Below are 15268 nucleotides of genomic sequence, written 5' to 3'. Positions count from 1 at the left end.
TACTTATCCTGATGTCCACAACTAAGTACTCATTGTAAGTACTTACCCTGATATCCACAACTAAGTACAGCTCTCACCTTTTATCAAAGAAGCTTCTTTTTTGCAGCATATGGAGACATTATAGAAAGCTCCAGCTGGTCAAAATGTAGAGAAGCACTGACTATACAACGCTCAGCCCCAACTGATACAGCTACAGTACAAGCTCTACACCTAAGGCTCAGGGAACGCCTCACAAGACCAGAGCAGAAAGATTATAAGAGCCGGAGGGCTGGGACACCTAACCACCTGTGCAAGCTCAACAATATGGTTGCCCAAACAAAGTCTGAAAAATGACACCAGGTTACAAGCTACTGTGCAATGGGAAAATCTCACAAGGCCCCATTCCTAGACAGAGTTACAGGCAACTAAAGGCTTCTAAAAGGGAGAATTAGTCTTCTCCAGGGATAGACAACCCTACAGGTTGTCCAATCCCAAGTGGCCATCTCTAAACATACAGACATACAAGTAATAATACAGGGATTTAACAGGTTGTGTGTGTGTATGTATGTGTGTATATATATAGATGTAACAATAACAAAGAATAAGAGGCCATGACTTTGAAAGGGAGTTGAGGGACATGGATAAAGTAGGGAGGAGTGGGGGAAAGTGATATAAATACAGTGCTCATCTATAGAATTCTCAAAAAAGGGGAAACAGACATAAAGAACAGTCTGTAGAACTTCCTAAAATAAAAGGTTTGCATAGGATCTTAGTATGACAAAACTGCTATAAACTATTTTTGAATGAGCGATTTGTAATACACAGAACTTTCTTTTTTTTTTTTTTCCAGTTCTGGAGGGTGGGAGGTTCAAGATACAGGCATAGTAGACAAAGTGTCTGGATTAGGCCTTTTCTTCATGGATGGTGATGTCTCTGTGTCTTCAGCTGATGGAAGGGGCTGAAGGGCTCCTTCAAATCTCTTTTATAACCCATTCATGACTTAAGGCCTTCCTCCTCTCCTTGCTTCCTTACTTCTTTCCTTCCTTCCTTTCTTTTTTTTCTTTTTTGGTTTTTCGAGATACGGTTTCTCTTTATAGCCCTGGCTGCCCTGGAACTCACTCTGTAGACCAGGCTGGTCTTGAACTTAGAAATCCACCTGCCTCTGCTTCCCAAGTGCTGAGATTAAAGGTGTGCGCCACCACTGCCTGCTCTCTCTCTTTCTTTCTTTCTCTCTTTCTCCCTCTTTCTCTTTTTTCTGTTTCTTTCTCTCTCTCTCTTTCTTTCTCTCTTTCTGTTTCTTTGTCTTTCTTTCTCTTTCTCTCTTTCTCTCTCTTTCTTTCTTTATCTCTCTTTCTTTCTCTCTCTCTTTCTCTCTCTCTTTCTTTCTTTCTTTCTTTTTTTCTTCCTTCCTTCCTTCCTTCCTTCCTTCCTTCCTTCCTTCCTTCCTTTCTTTCTTTGTTCTGGGGTTGAATCTAGGACTTCTTGTATGCTGAGCCCCCACAGTGACACACTTCCTCCACAAAGGCCACACCTTCTAACAGTACCACTCCCTGTGGGCTAAGCATATTCAAACCACCACACCTTCCTTTCTCTCTGCTTTTGAGTGTGGATGTAACGTGACCAGATGTTCTAACTTCCTGCCACCTTTACTTCCCTGCTATGATGGACTATATCCTGGAATTGTAAGCTGGAATAAATCTTTTTTCCCTTAAGTTTTTTTTTTCAACACCAGAAATTAAACTAGGACACCTATATAAATTCATATTATTCATTTATGTTTCTTTAACTGGTAAATAAGGAGAGCCACAGACTTGGTATTAATTATGGTTTGGCTGAGTGTCCTCACAGAAGTCCATAAAGACTTGACCTTTAGGGTAGTGCTATTGGAATGTATTGCGGACCTGAAAGAACTTTTGTCTGGGGATAGAGAGATGGTGTTGTGGTTGAGTGCTTTTCTAGAGGACCTGAGTTTGGTTCCCACTGTCCATGTCTGGTGATTCACAACCACTTGTAACTCCAGCTCAAAGGGATCTGATGCCCTCGTTTGGTCTCTGAACAGGTACACACACACACACACACACACACACACACACACACACACACACGGGCAGGCATACACACAGAAAGACACACCCATATGCATTAAAACTAAACATAAGAAGTGGAGCCTAATGGGAGGTCCTTAGTTCTCTCTCTCTCTCTCTCTCTCTCTCTCTCTCTCTCTCTCTTTCTCTCTCTCTCTTTCTCTCACTCACTCATTCTTTCTCCATAAGTAATATAGACTGGAGCTCAGAGTCGTGTGCCATTCTCTGGGAGTCATCCACCTTGTGTTTGACACAGGATCTTATGTTGGTTAGAGGTTCTCCAATTGGCTAGGATCCTCCTGTCCCCGCCTTCCCTGCAGTGGGGTTTCAAGCATGCACCACCACACAGCATTTTTACATGGGCTTTGAGGATTAAGCTTAGATTTTTATGCTTGTCTATCACTTTGCTGATTTGAGCCAACTCACCATTTACAAAAATGTACTCTTGAAAGGGCTTGTGGGATTCTGTCTATCTTCCTGTCTCCTTGGGTTAAGGCTTTTTGCTCCAATCTTCTCATTGCCATCCAAGACATGATATGTTCATTCAACGAGTGACCTTCACCAAATCTGTGCTGTGCTATGTGGAGTTCACACCTACACAACTGTCTGCCAACTAAACCTTTTGTGTCTATAAAGGTAATTAGCTCAGGTTACATTACATTGTAGGCAAGTAAAGATGGCTAAACGGAGAGAGGAGCAAAAAGGCTTGCTTTGCAGTGAACTAGACAAACTGAAGCCTCCTTTAAAAGGGAGTGAGACATCTGCACTAATATTGTTCTCTGCTTTGTGGCAGGATGTGTGGCAGGTTCCTGAGACAGCTATTGGCTCAGGAGAGCCAGCACTCGACCCCTGTGGGGCGCTTCCTTCTTCCCATCCTCATGGGATTCCGTCTCTTGATCCTGGTTTCCAGTGGACCTGGGGTTTTTGGTGATGATGAGAATGAATTCATATGTCATTTAGGGCAGCCAGGCTGCAAGACCATTTGCTATGATGTCTTCCGCCCTCTCTCTCCATTGCGCTTCTGGGCCTTCCAAGTCATCCTGATGGCCGTACCCAGTGCCATTTATGTGGCTTTTACTCTGTATCATGTGATTGGATACTGGGAGGTACCAGGAAAGGAGAACAAGGAGCAAGAGACCCGGATTTGCAAAGGGGATAGTAGCAAGGATGTCTCAGGGGCTAAAAGCCTCAAGCTTCTCTGGGCCTATGTGGCACACCTTGGGGTGCGGCTGGTCCTTGAAGGAGCAGCTCTAGGAGTTCAGTACCATCTATATGGCTTCAAGATGCCCAGCACTTTTATATGTCGTGAGGATCCTTGCATTGGCAGCACAACCTGTTTCCAGTCTCACCCCTCTGAGAAGACCATCTTCCTCAACACCATGTTTGGGATCAGCGGAGCCTGTCTCTTATTTATTTTCTTGGAGCTTGCACTTTTGGGTTTAGGGAGATTTTGGAGGATGTACAAGCACAAACTTTCCTTCTTAAAGAAATTGCCAACCTCAAAGAGCTCTGTAAGACACAAGGACACAACCGATGACCTGTCAGTGGTAGAGACAAAAGAGCCATTTTGAGAAGCAGGTGATGACCCTACTGACAACCATCTGTCCCTGACTCTGATGTCTCTGTGTTGGCAGTCCCCACCCATCCTCATCCTTTGGGGTGTACAGTTCCCCATGTTACAAAGTGTAGATAACCAGTTTCCAAACAGATGCATTCTAAAAATAATTTACTTTTACTTTAAAGTGTGTGTGTGTGTTTGTGTGTGTATGTGTGTGTGTATGTGTGTGTGTGTGTGTGTATGTGTGTGTGTATGTGTATGTGTGTGTGTGTATGTGTGTGTGTGTGTGTGTGTGTGTGTGTGTGTGTGTGTGTATGTGAATTCAGGTGCCCGTGAAAGCCAGAGAAGGCAGTAGATCTCTTGGAGCTGGAATTACAGGTAGCTGTCCAACATGGGAACTGGGAAGCAAACTTTGGTTTCTTTGCAAGAATAATATGCACTCTTCACCACGGGGACATCTCCCCAGATCCCAGATGTATTTTTTTTTAAGGGATGAAATGCTTATTTTGGTTCACAGTTTGAGGGTACAGTCTCTCCTGGTGGAGAAGGCTTTCATATATGTATATGGAACAGGTAGCCCAGGCTGGCCTCCTATGTAGATCAGGCTGGCTTTAAACTCATTGAGAGCCATATGCCTCTGGCTCCCAAGTTCTAAGATTAAAAGCATGAGCCACCATGTATGGCTGAGGCAGATGTATTTTGATTACTACCCCAAAACTGTTTCCCAACACCTATCCCTATCGGTTGTAGGACTCCTTGTTGTAGACCATGATGAGCATGCTGGTCTGTGTACTGCCTGCCCTTTCATTTGGTAAGGTCCTCAGCTTCTGCTTAATTTCTACTTTGCAGAGTTGTAAAGTTGCCTGGCTTGCCTGCAGGAAACTCTGCGACTTGATCTTCAATACATCCAGTGAGGTGGCCGGGGAGATGGTACAGTGGGTAAAGGTGCTTGCAGTCAAGCCTCATGACCTGAGAGTCATCTCCAGAACCCCCATGGAGAAGGGAGAAAACCAACTCCCACAAGTTGTCCACATACATGCCATGGAGAGTGCACACATGCAAACACATGCACATGATAATAATAAATAAAATAATAAAATCTCAGAAAACAAAACAAAACCCCTGCATCAATTAGCTGTCACTTCTAACTTTTCTCTCCTGTCTTACCACTAAACATAAGCAAAAACCAAGCTACTTTCTGTTCTAATGGATTATCTATCCTATCCTGGGATTTTGTAGAGATGGAATCATACAATATGCTTATTAATCATTTGTATATCTTTGTAGAAAAGACCAAGTTTTTTGCCAATTAAAATTAGGTTATTATTTATTTTTGTAATGTATACATTCTTTATATATTATAATTGTTAGATACCTATCAAGTGACTCATTTCACAACATTCTCTTCTATTCCATTGGTCATCTTCATTTTCTTCCTGAGTAACAGTTCTTTAAAATTATTTATTCTTTGATAATTTCCTACATATCTACCCCCATATCCCTGTTCTTGGATCTCCTGTCATATCCCTATCCTAATCTCTTGTCCTCTTCTTTATAACCCACCGAGAACAAAAATCAGTGTTACTCAAATGTGCACTGGTGTGCAACCATCTACTGGAGCATGGTCAACCTACTTGATGCCACACCTCTGAAGAAGATGGAGTCTCCCTGCCCCAGCATTGATCAAGTGTCAACAGTTCCTCAGCTGTGGTTAGTCCCTCACTCGTTCATCCTGTAATTCTGAGCGTCTTGAGTTTGTGCAGGCAGCCACTGCTTCTGTGAGTTTGTGAGTGCAACTCCCTGCTGTGTTCAGAAGACGTTGTTTCACAGCAGATCTCCGTGAGCACTGGATCTTTATGTTTTTCTTTCCCATTTCTCCATCTTCTCTGATGTTCTCTTGAGCTTTGGGGGCAAGGGTGTGGTATAGATGTCTCATTTGAGACTGAATATTCCATAGACACCTCTTTCTGCATTTACAAATTATAAGTCTGTAAATTGGTCACTGTCCACTGTAAAAAGAAATTTCTGTGGTCAGTGTTGAAAACTGACCTAATCTATGAATATCGAGAATCATTTAGAAGACAGTTTGATACTATGTCAATTTAGTAAACTAATAGTAACTTTTCTTTAGGGCCTTTGAACTCCAGAGGATGGGTTCTTGGCCAGATTTGTAGTATCAGGCATGGGTTTTCTCCTGTGGAGTGGATCCTCAATCTAACCAAAACAAGTTGGTTACTCCTGTAATATCTATACTACTGTTGTACTCATGGGTGCATCTTGTGAGGCTGGTTGTTGGAACTAACCAGATTCATACATGAGAAAGAGTTTTAATGACTAAGAAGGCTACCCAGCAGGGAATTTGCAATATTTTTTGATGTACAAAAACTTTACATTTTGATGAACTTTAATTACTTATTTTTCTCTTAGCTTTTGTGAATTTGGTGCTACATTTAAGTGACCATTGTTTGACACAAAACTATGAATTTATACTTGTGTTTCCATCTGAGAATTTTATACTTTTAACTTATGTTTATATCTTTGATCTCTTATGGAGTGGGGAAAAAGACAAAAATGACATTATCTTTCTTATTGGAAGCAATGTAAATGGGCAAAGTATTTGAAGTGTAAGAAGGAAAAAATCTTGTTAATCTAGATTGAAGATGATGGAGTCTTCCTCCCCCAGCATTGATCAACTGCCAACAGTTGATTGGCAGAACTAACTCCCAAAAGGAAAGGTAAAGATAGGCATTTGTCTTGATGTGATGTATGTGCCTGGTCTTATTGTAGCTTGCTATGCAGTGTTTGGTTGATGTTCCTGGGAGGCCTGCTCTTTTCTGAAGGGATGTGGAGGTGGTAAGTCTAGAGGTGTTGGGGAGAGATTGGTGGGAAGAGAGGAAGGTGAAACTGCAATTGGAATGTAAAATATGAGAGAAGAATAAAAATAACTTTGAATTAAAAAATAACAAACAAACAGATGCCCAACTCCCAAATGTAAATAAACTTTACATCGTTCAATAATTATACTAAAAACAAAATTAAGAATGTAAATGCCCACCAAATTGATTGGGGGAAATGTGTACATGGTAGAATATTGTTCAGTCGAAGAAGAAGGAGGAGGAGGAGGAGGAGGAGGAGGAGAAGGAGAAGGAGAAGGAGAAGGAGAAGGAGAAGAAGGAGAAGGAGAAGAAGAAGAAAGAAGAAAGAAGAAGAAGAAGAAAAGAAAAAATAGGAAATTCTGTAATATCATGGATAACCCTGGAAGGCATATGTTATGTGAAATAATCCAGACACAAGAGCAGATATTAAGGCAAACACACATGTAGACCACTGAAAATTCAAATTCATAGAAAGAAAGAATAGAATGTTTATTACCTGAGGCTGGACCATGGCAGGATTGGGGAAATGTTAGTAAAATGACACAAAATATCAGTGAAACAAGAAGAAAACGTTCAGGACCACAGAGAGCAAAGTTACCATGTTGAGGATTGTTAAGTGTTCTGTCCACAAAAAGAAGTGTAAGTAAATTAGGTTAATGGATTAAGTAGGTTTGTTTCACCATCCTACATGCGTACCCACACCAAAACCTCATGTTTTATATATTAAATATTTACTTGTCAGTTAAAAAATTTCAGTTAGAACAATTTTGTTACTTTTTTACCACAAGGAAATGGTACACTTTTAAAATAAAGAAATGCATTTAACCAATATTTCAGTAAGTGTTGGTGACCTACTGTTTCAGTTACTTTCTATTGCTGTGATAAAACACTGGCCTCAGTGGGAGAAGATGCACCTAAACCTGCAGAGACTTGATGTACCAGTGTTGGGGGATAACCTGGGTGGGCCCTGCAGAGACTTGATGTTCCAGTGTTGGGGGATAACCTGGGTGGGCCCTGCAGAGACTTGATGTTCCAGTGTTGGGGGATAACCTGGGTGGGCCACCTTCTCAGAGGAGAAGGGGATGGGAGCTGCGGGAGGGATTCTGTGAGGGGAGGATGGGGTGCAGGACAGCATTTGGGAAGTAAATAAATAAATAAACCACCATGACCAAGCAACTCGTAAAATAAAGTGATTTATCTAGGATTCACAGTTCTATAGGGATGGAGTCCATAGCCATCACCAAATTGTGCTTCACTTAACTATGCCTAAAATAAACCACTCAGGATCAGACTCTCAAAGTGTGAGCCACTACCAGCTATTGAGCCATGTTGAACTGAGCTGCCTTCTTGCCTTCTACGAATAACCTCTCTGCAGGCCCATGAAGGTGTCTGTGTGGTTCAACATTTTCCATAATAAAGCACAAAGTAAGCTAAATAAAGATGGCATGTGACTATATCCAAACTCTCTGTAAAGTGTATGTGATCCTTTCCATAAAAATATGTTCTATAGACTGAGAAAAAGCAGCTTAAGATAAGGGCTCAGTGTCATCACTGGTCACACAGATCACCAAAGCCATCAAAGCTCACAGATTAGAAAGCATGTCTGTTCCCAGCCTTCAGAGAGGATAACAGGTATTGCATTCTTCCCCTTGAAAGAACAACCCTGTGTTCTTAACATTCCAGCCTCTTCCAATCCCTTGTGCTTATCTGTGAGCGTAGAGATCTCTGTACCCCCACACATCCTACACATACCTAGTAAAGCAATTCCTTATGATAAACCTCATAGGTGTAAGCATGCAAGTGTATATAGAGACATTGACTACTAAATTCACTGATTATATAAATAACCAGAAATAAGGGATGGGGAACTTTCAATGTCTTTACAAGTAAAGTCTTTGACTTTATTATTACCTCTCTTTATTATTAGGAAATGACTTTATTTCTTGCTATTAAATCCACTTTGAGGTTTCTTAGTAAGATGGCAGTATAGAAGGTGGTTCCAGGGGACCCAGTAAAGGAAAAGAGTCAGAACAAGAAAAAAAATCTTTAATACAGAAAGAAGGAGAGAAAGAGCTTCAGGAATTCACAAAGGTAGTATTAGGATATGTGAAAACTACAGGAAAAAACTAGGCTGAAACATTGATAAGAAGTAACCCAAGGGCTGGCGATACAAGGGCTGCCGCTTCAGTGGCTAAGAGCATTTACTATTCTTGCAGAGTACGAGCGTTGGGAGGCTCATAACTGCTTGTAACTCCAGCTCTAGGGATATGACATCCTCTTCTGGCCTGTGCGGTCACTAGGCTTGTATGCACAACATAGTTTTCTACAGGTACCTCTATCCCTCATGGTGATTAATACACAGATCCTCTGTTCAGTCTTCAGTGCAGTGGCTACATCTCATAACTTCAGTACATCAGGAGGAACTCTCACCTCCAAGCCCCAGCTAGAATAACAGTCAACTCAGTGGGTAGGAAACTGCCCAGACTGTGGAAAGCTAAGTGTGGCCAGCAGAGGTCACTGACATGCAAAGAAGAAAAGCTACTAAAGTGAACGGAGCTCTTGTGGGACATAGCATTCTGTCAGACTCAGTAGCATCATACACTGGAGGAAAGACAAAATTCCACGCGTCACCAGACCCTTTCCTTCACTCCATGCATGTAAGTAATCCAGGGCTACACAGAGAAACCCTGACTTGAAAAACCAACCAATGAACTAAAGAAAAAAAAAAAAAAGAAATTCTTGTGGGTGTGTGCCTGAAGAGATCAACACACTTTAAGAGATGCTTGCTCATTCTTGTTGACGGCTACACTCTTACTAGGAAATGGTACAATTCTATATGTCTATCAATAGGTGAGTTGATAAATGTGATCCTTATGTAGAATAGAATTTTTGTTATTGTGCAGAAGATGAATTCTTGGCACTAGTAGAAAAAATGTATGCACCCGGCAGTCAGTGTGTCAAGCAAAATAACTTGGATTCAGAAACACAAATTCCACATCTTCTTGGGATGTTTCTTTCTGTTTTCAGGGCTGTGGAACAAATCTGGGCTTCTAGAACACTAGGCAGGCACTTTATTGGTGAGCTATGCTCCAGCTTATTCTAGAGTGATTAGTATGATCTCTCAAGTCCTTGGCAAGTTATTTCTCTATTAAGGAAAGGACCATATGCTTGTTAAACACTTCACAAATGCTGAACAGTAATACAGAGCTGGGAATGGAACAGGTACTCATCAAATGTTTGTCCAATAAACAAGTGAATGACACAGATGTAATAGCTGCTTCAGCTAAAGAGATACTATATTCTGGTGTAAAGAAGAGCAACAGATCAAAGAACTAAAAGTTATTTGAATAAGTTGGGTGGTGGTGCCATATGCCTTTAATCCCAGCACTTGGGAGGCAGAGGCAGATGGATCTCTGAGTTTGAGGCCAGAGACAGCCAGAGTTACACAGAGAAACCATCTTGAAAAACTGAAAACAAAACAAAACAGAACAAAAACAAAAAACAAAAAAAAAAAAAAAAAAAAAAAAAAAAAAAAAAAAAAAAAAAAAAAAAAAAAAAAAAGAAAAGAAAAAAAAAGAAATTACTTAAATAAAGTGATGGTGCATTTCATCTTTTCGAAGATTAAGTAACAATATAGGGCCAATACACACATTTGATAACCCCTTTCCACAATCCTTCCCCCATCCTCCATTCTCCTTTGAGCAGGTGGGGCACCCCCTGCATATCCCCTCATTCTGGTACTTCAAGTCTCTGTGGTACTAGGCTCTTCCTTTCCCATTGAGGCAAGACAAGGCAGCCCAGCTAGAAGAACATATCCCATGTACAGGCAACAGCTTTTGGGATAGCCCCACTCCAGTGGTTTGGGACCCACATGAAAACCAAGCTGCACATCTGATATGATACATTTGTGTGGGGAGGCCTAGGTCCAGCCTGTGTGTGTCCTTCGGTTTCTGGTTCAGACTCTGAGAGCTCCAAGGGTCCAGGTTAGTTGACTCTGTTGGTCTTCCTATGGAGTTCCTATCCCCTATGAGGCCAACAATCCTTCCTCTTATTTTTTCACAAGAGTCTTCAAGTCCATCAACTATTTGACTGTGGGTGTCTGCATCTGTTTGAATAAGAAGGAAACAGATGGGATGGATTACTAATTTTATTCTTGAACAAAGCATTATGAAGCCATAATCTTACATTGATAGAAATCTTTATTAATATAAATTGAAATTATAATTTCTTACATTGGTAGAGAATTTATATTGATACAGATTTAAGGTTTTCATTGATATACATTTCTATATTGAATCAAAATTTGAGATTAATATTGCTACTCTTATAGGCATTATGCCTATACAACTCATTTAAGAATACAAGGCTTAGACCCAGTTCTTCTAATAGCTGTTATTACAAACTGTTTAGGATGATTAAGTTAAGGGCCAGATAGTAAAGTTATGGCTATATTAGATTCTAATTTAATTATAATAATATGTTTTCAATATTACTCAAATAAAAATGGTTAAGAATAATTAAGGTTTAACAATTCAAATATCCTTTACATAGATAATCTTCAAAACTATCAGAAATCCACAAAATATGACATTTAATGTTATTTAATTATTAAGGATCAATTGACAATGATACAGGTCTGCTCCTGACAGTTTCCCCATTCTCCTTCAAAGAAGAATTCAGCATCTTTACCTCCAGGAAAGGTTTCTTATTGTGGCAAGGTAGCCACGGGGCAGAAGTTGCCTATTTCATCTACAGACAAGATACTGTTCAGGAAAAGGACACACTATGTGAAATATTCAACTGATAGCTCTGCCAATTCAGGGTAAACAGTCCTTCATAATCCTGCTTTACAAAGGTCTGTTAGATGATCCTTGGTCAGAAGGCTGAAGACAGATGCTCCAACATTATAAGAAATTAGGGGGCTGTCCAGGCAGTCAGCTGTCTCTACAATTTGTTTAATCTTTAGAAGCTATGTGCTTCCTATATACTCAGCTAATATTTAATCCATCCTCAGATTTCTGATGGGGTTGAAGACTAAATATAGTCCCATAACTGAACTTAAGTTGTTTAACATTAAAGATATGTTATAGAAGTAAAAACATGGTTTTAAAATGGTGTTACAGGATAAAATCTAAACGTAATTCAGGTATAAAATTATAACTCTTTAAGTTAGGAATGATGAACTAGATGTTAATTGTACAGCATACTTTGTAATTTACATGATTGTTATGGATCTACTCAATTTATGTCTGTGAGAAGAGTTTTTTTTTTTTAAATTGGACAAAAAAGGTGAGATGTATGAGGTGGTTCAGATGCCTTGATTTGGAACCTGTGCTTACTGACACTGAAGGTCCCTGACCCCAATTGGGTTTTGGTTTATTAATAAAGATGCCAGTGGAAAGAAAGAAGCAGATTTCCAGGTTCCTGCAGGCTAGGAGAGAGGAGGAGAATTGAGAGACCTAGGGGAGAGAGATGGGACAGAACTGGAGCTACAGGGGAGATCTTCCAAAATGTAGGTGGAAAGGGAAAGTGGCCAGAAAGTGTCTAGGGTAGCAAGACCAATGGGCTTCACAGAAGGTAATTGGGCAAATAAGCTGAGGGAAGATTTAAACGTGTTGAGCTAGGAGTGAAGGTAACTGACCAAGTAAGCTGAGGGCGGTTTTAGAGGTGTTGAGCTAGGAGTGAAGGAAAGGGCATGATAGCCACACAAGGCTCAGAAGATCCCAGACACAGAGCCAATAAGCCAGATTAAAAATGAGCTAATGTGTGTGTGTGTGTCTTCTATCCACTGATCTGAGATAGCTCCTGGCAGGTGTATATGTGCAATCAGCTGGGAACGCAAAGCAGTTTAGACAAAACTACACTCTGCACACACATATATTATATAGATATAAAATCTAGATTCTTCATGTAAAAGAAGACATTTTACTTTCTGAGTCAGGTTTATTTTACTTAACATGATCTGCAGTCCGTTCATTTTTATGCAAATGACATTTTTTTTGTCTGAATAAAACTCCATTGTATTTATATAACACAGTTCCTTTAGTCTGATCCCACATGGCTTCTTCAGCATATCCTTATAATGAGAAAGAGGTCAATGTATGGGAAATAGATTCAAGTAAATAAAGAGATGAAGGGATATGCTATTTTCTTGTTTTACCTCTAGACAATGCATCACGAGTATCCTATTAATATAATTAATAGTGAGGGTGGAAATGAATTGTGTTTACTCTATGACTTCTTTTCTATAATAGGAACCCTGGGGAAACCCTCAAGATGGTCTATGAGGTAAGAGAGACTAGATCTCTCAGATTGTTCTTAAAGGGTCAAATGTAAAGTTACAAGAAAGGCTTGTTATTAAAAATGAAAAACAAATCAGATACTCTAGAATTGTTTGTCTGTACAGTTAATTGGCCCTCAGAGAGAATATTCACATGTTATCATCAAAGTCTACATCCCCAAAATGTATCATTCTCCTGACTCCAACTTACCAACTTTGAGTAAAATCTTTAGGGGTGTTTACCTCTATGTGTGGGGCATAAATTAATTGGTATCTTGGGTGATATCTCCTAGAAGAGATCTAAGATGTGTCATTTGGGTGATAATCCCTTTGCCACTTACCCAATGTCTGTTTGTCTCAGCTGAAATCATAGGTCCTTCAGGAACATTTCATTTCTCATAGATGGTGTTCCCTTTTCCCTTGTACTTGGCTCATGTATGGCCAACTCCATTCTGATTACTGTTGAGGAAAAAGTTGTCAATCAGGAAGGGGGATCCCTGATGGTAAATTAAAAATTAAGATTTTTGTTTCATGATAATGAATACAAAACAATGAAGAAGGTTAACTATGACCTATGAGACAGTACAAAATGAGTGAGATTTCCTCTTGACTTTGGAAACATTGATGATCAAGCTGATATTATGCTAAGCATCTGTCATAGGGTTTTACTTCTGTGAACAGACAGACACCATGACCAAGGCAACACTTACAAAAGACAACATTTAATGGGGGCTGCCTTATAGGTTCAGAGGTTCAGTCCATTATCATCAAGGGTGTAGCATAGCAACGTCCAGACAGACATGAGGCTGGGGGAGCTTAGAGCTCTATATCTTCAATCAAAGGGAGACAGGAGAAGACTAGCTTTCAGGCAGCTAGGAGGAGGGTCTCTAAAGCCCACTCCCACAGTGATACACTTTCTCCATCAAGGCCACACCTACTCCAACAAGGCCAGACTTCTTAATAGTGCCATTCCCTGGGCCAAGCATATTCAAACCACCACAGCATCTTAATAAAGAAATAGCAACGAGAAGTCCTGTGGAACAGGCTCAGAAATTGGGGTGGAAAGGTGTACAAGATTCATGTTTAAAACCAGAGGCAACATCTGGATACTTTCAAGACTAACATAGCAGAGGTGAAAGCAGTTCAGTTGTAGAATCTGCATTGCTGTGGGCTGAGAGGGCTCAGAATCTGAGCAGGGATTATGAAAAATCTCATGGAGTCACATGTCTTGTTGGTCCTGGAAGGCTGTGACACACGACATAATTGGTGCAATGATGAATGTGTTGTGTTAGCATCTTATATTCCATTTTAATAGCAAATGGAAATTTCCAGGGTTGAAGAATGAAGTCCGAAGGACACCTCAGATGAGGTTTCTTGGTCCGATCAATAGGCAATGTGCATGCCTGTGAGGACCCTCCTTCCTTTCCATTTCTCTTCTATGCTTCTTCTATCCACCAGTACCTGCAGAAGAAATTCCAGATAAGACAATATTGGGGCTTGAAGCATCCTGGAAAGCTTTGCTAGCTAGTTGTCAGCTTATGGTTTAAGTCAAAGGGTGACATTTGGGCAGAATCCAAAGAAGGCTTCCCAAGAAGAAAGGGAAAAGATTACTTGTGGGTTACAAACAGGGGCTGAAATTTATTCAAAAAGGTTCCCAAGGTAGGAAGAGAGACAAGAGGCAGATGAAAAACCTCTGCTGTAGAGACTTTGTAGAAATTAGAAAGAGAGAGAGACAGACAGAGAGATAGAGAGACACAGAGACACACACAGAGAAAGAGAGAGAGAGAGACTTATTATATTGTCCTAGAACTCAATATGTAGAGCCAGATTTCTCATCAGAGACCTGTCTGCCTCTGCCTCAGCAGTGAAGGACTAAAGGCCTGCTCTACCACACCTGAATGCTGTGATTGTGGTCACTGATGATGGCTGCATCATGCCCTGAAGATGGTATTTGCAGAACTTTCCCTTATCTTCTGCCTCTTCCACCCCCATCCCTGCCCTTTCTTCCATGATGTTTCCAGAGTCTTAGGAGTGGCATAAATGTTCTCTTTAGGAGTGAGCACTGGACTATCACCCATTCTCAGCCTTTTGAGCTGCAAGAAGTCTCTGTATTCACTACGATTTGTTGCAAAATGTCTTTGACTAAGGTGGAGAGTATCGTTTTTCTTTTTTTTTTTTAAAGATTTATTTATTGTTATATGTAAGTACACTGCAGCTGTCTTCAGATGCACCAGAAGAGGGCGTCAGATCTCATTACAGATGGTTTTGAGCCACCATGTGGTTGCTGGGATTTGAACTCAGGACCTTCGGAAGAACAGTCGGTGCTCTTACCCACTGAGCCATTTCACCAGCCCGAGTATCGTTTTTCTATGGCTTTAAACGTAAGTATTTAGAAGGCAGTTTGGGGCCAGAAATTTTATTCTATTCAATTGCTTTCCCTCTTTTACATCCAGTTTCTTTAATACAAGAAACTATCTTAACTAACTATTAT

The 15268-nt window shown here is 40.5% G+C and overlaps 1 protein-coding gene across 3 annotated transcripts in view; it reads left to right on the top strand.

Annotated features, from left to right (window-relative positions):
* Positions 1-9410, top strand: part of Gjc3 (gap junction protein gamma 3) — an 11765-nt gene extending 2355 nt beyond the window's left edge. The window contains exons 2-4 of one of the 3 annotated variants that reach the window (XR_004110652.1): positions 2857-3641; positions 4471-5328; positions 8873-9410. Coding sequence is in view for 2 of the 3 variants with exons in the window: in XM_031342351.1 (XP_031198211.1) it covers positions 2858-3634 (777 nt within the window). In the remaining variant the exon portion in view is untranslated. Of the gene's footprint in view, positions 1-2856; positions 3802-4470; positions 5329-8872 lie in introns of those variants that run through there. The other 2 variants (XM_031342351.1, XM_031342352.1) reach the window with 2 other exon arrangements.
* The last annotated feature ends 5858 nt before the right edge of the window (positions 9411-15268 follow it).

This window comes from Mastomys coucha, unplaced genomic scaffold (assembly GCF_008632895.1).
Source record: "Mastomys coucha isolate ucsf_1 unplaced genomic scaffold, UCSF_Mcou_1 pScaffold22, whole genome shotgun sequence".
In the NCBI taxonomy this organism is placed as follows: domain Eukaryota; kingdom Metazoa; phylum Chordata; class Mammalia; order Rodentia; family Muridae; genus Mastomys; species Mastomys coucha.
Note: the sequence above shows the minus strand (reverse complement) of the source record. Positions and strands in the feature narration are given on the sequence as shown.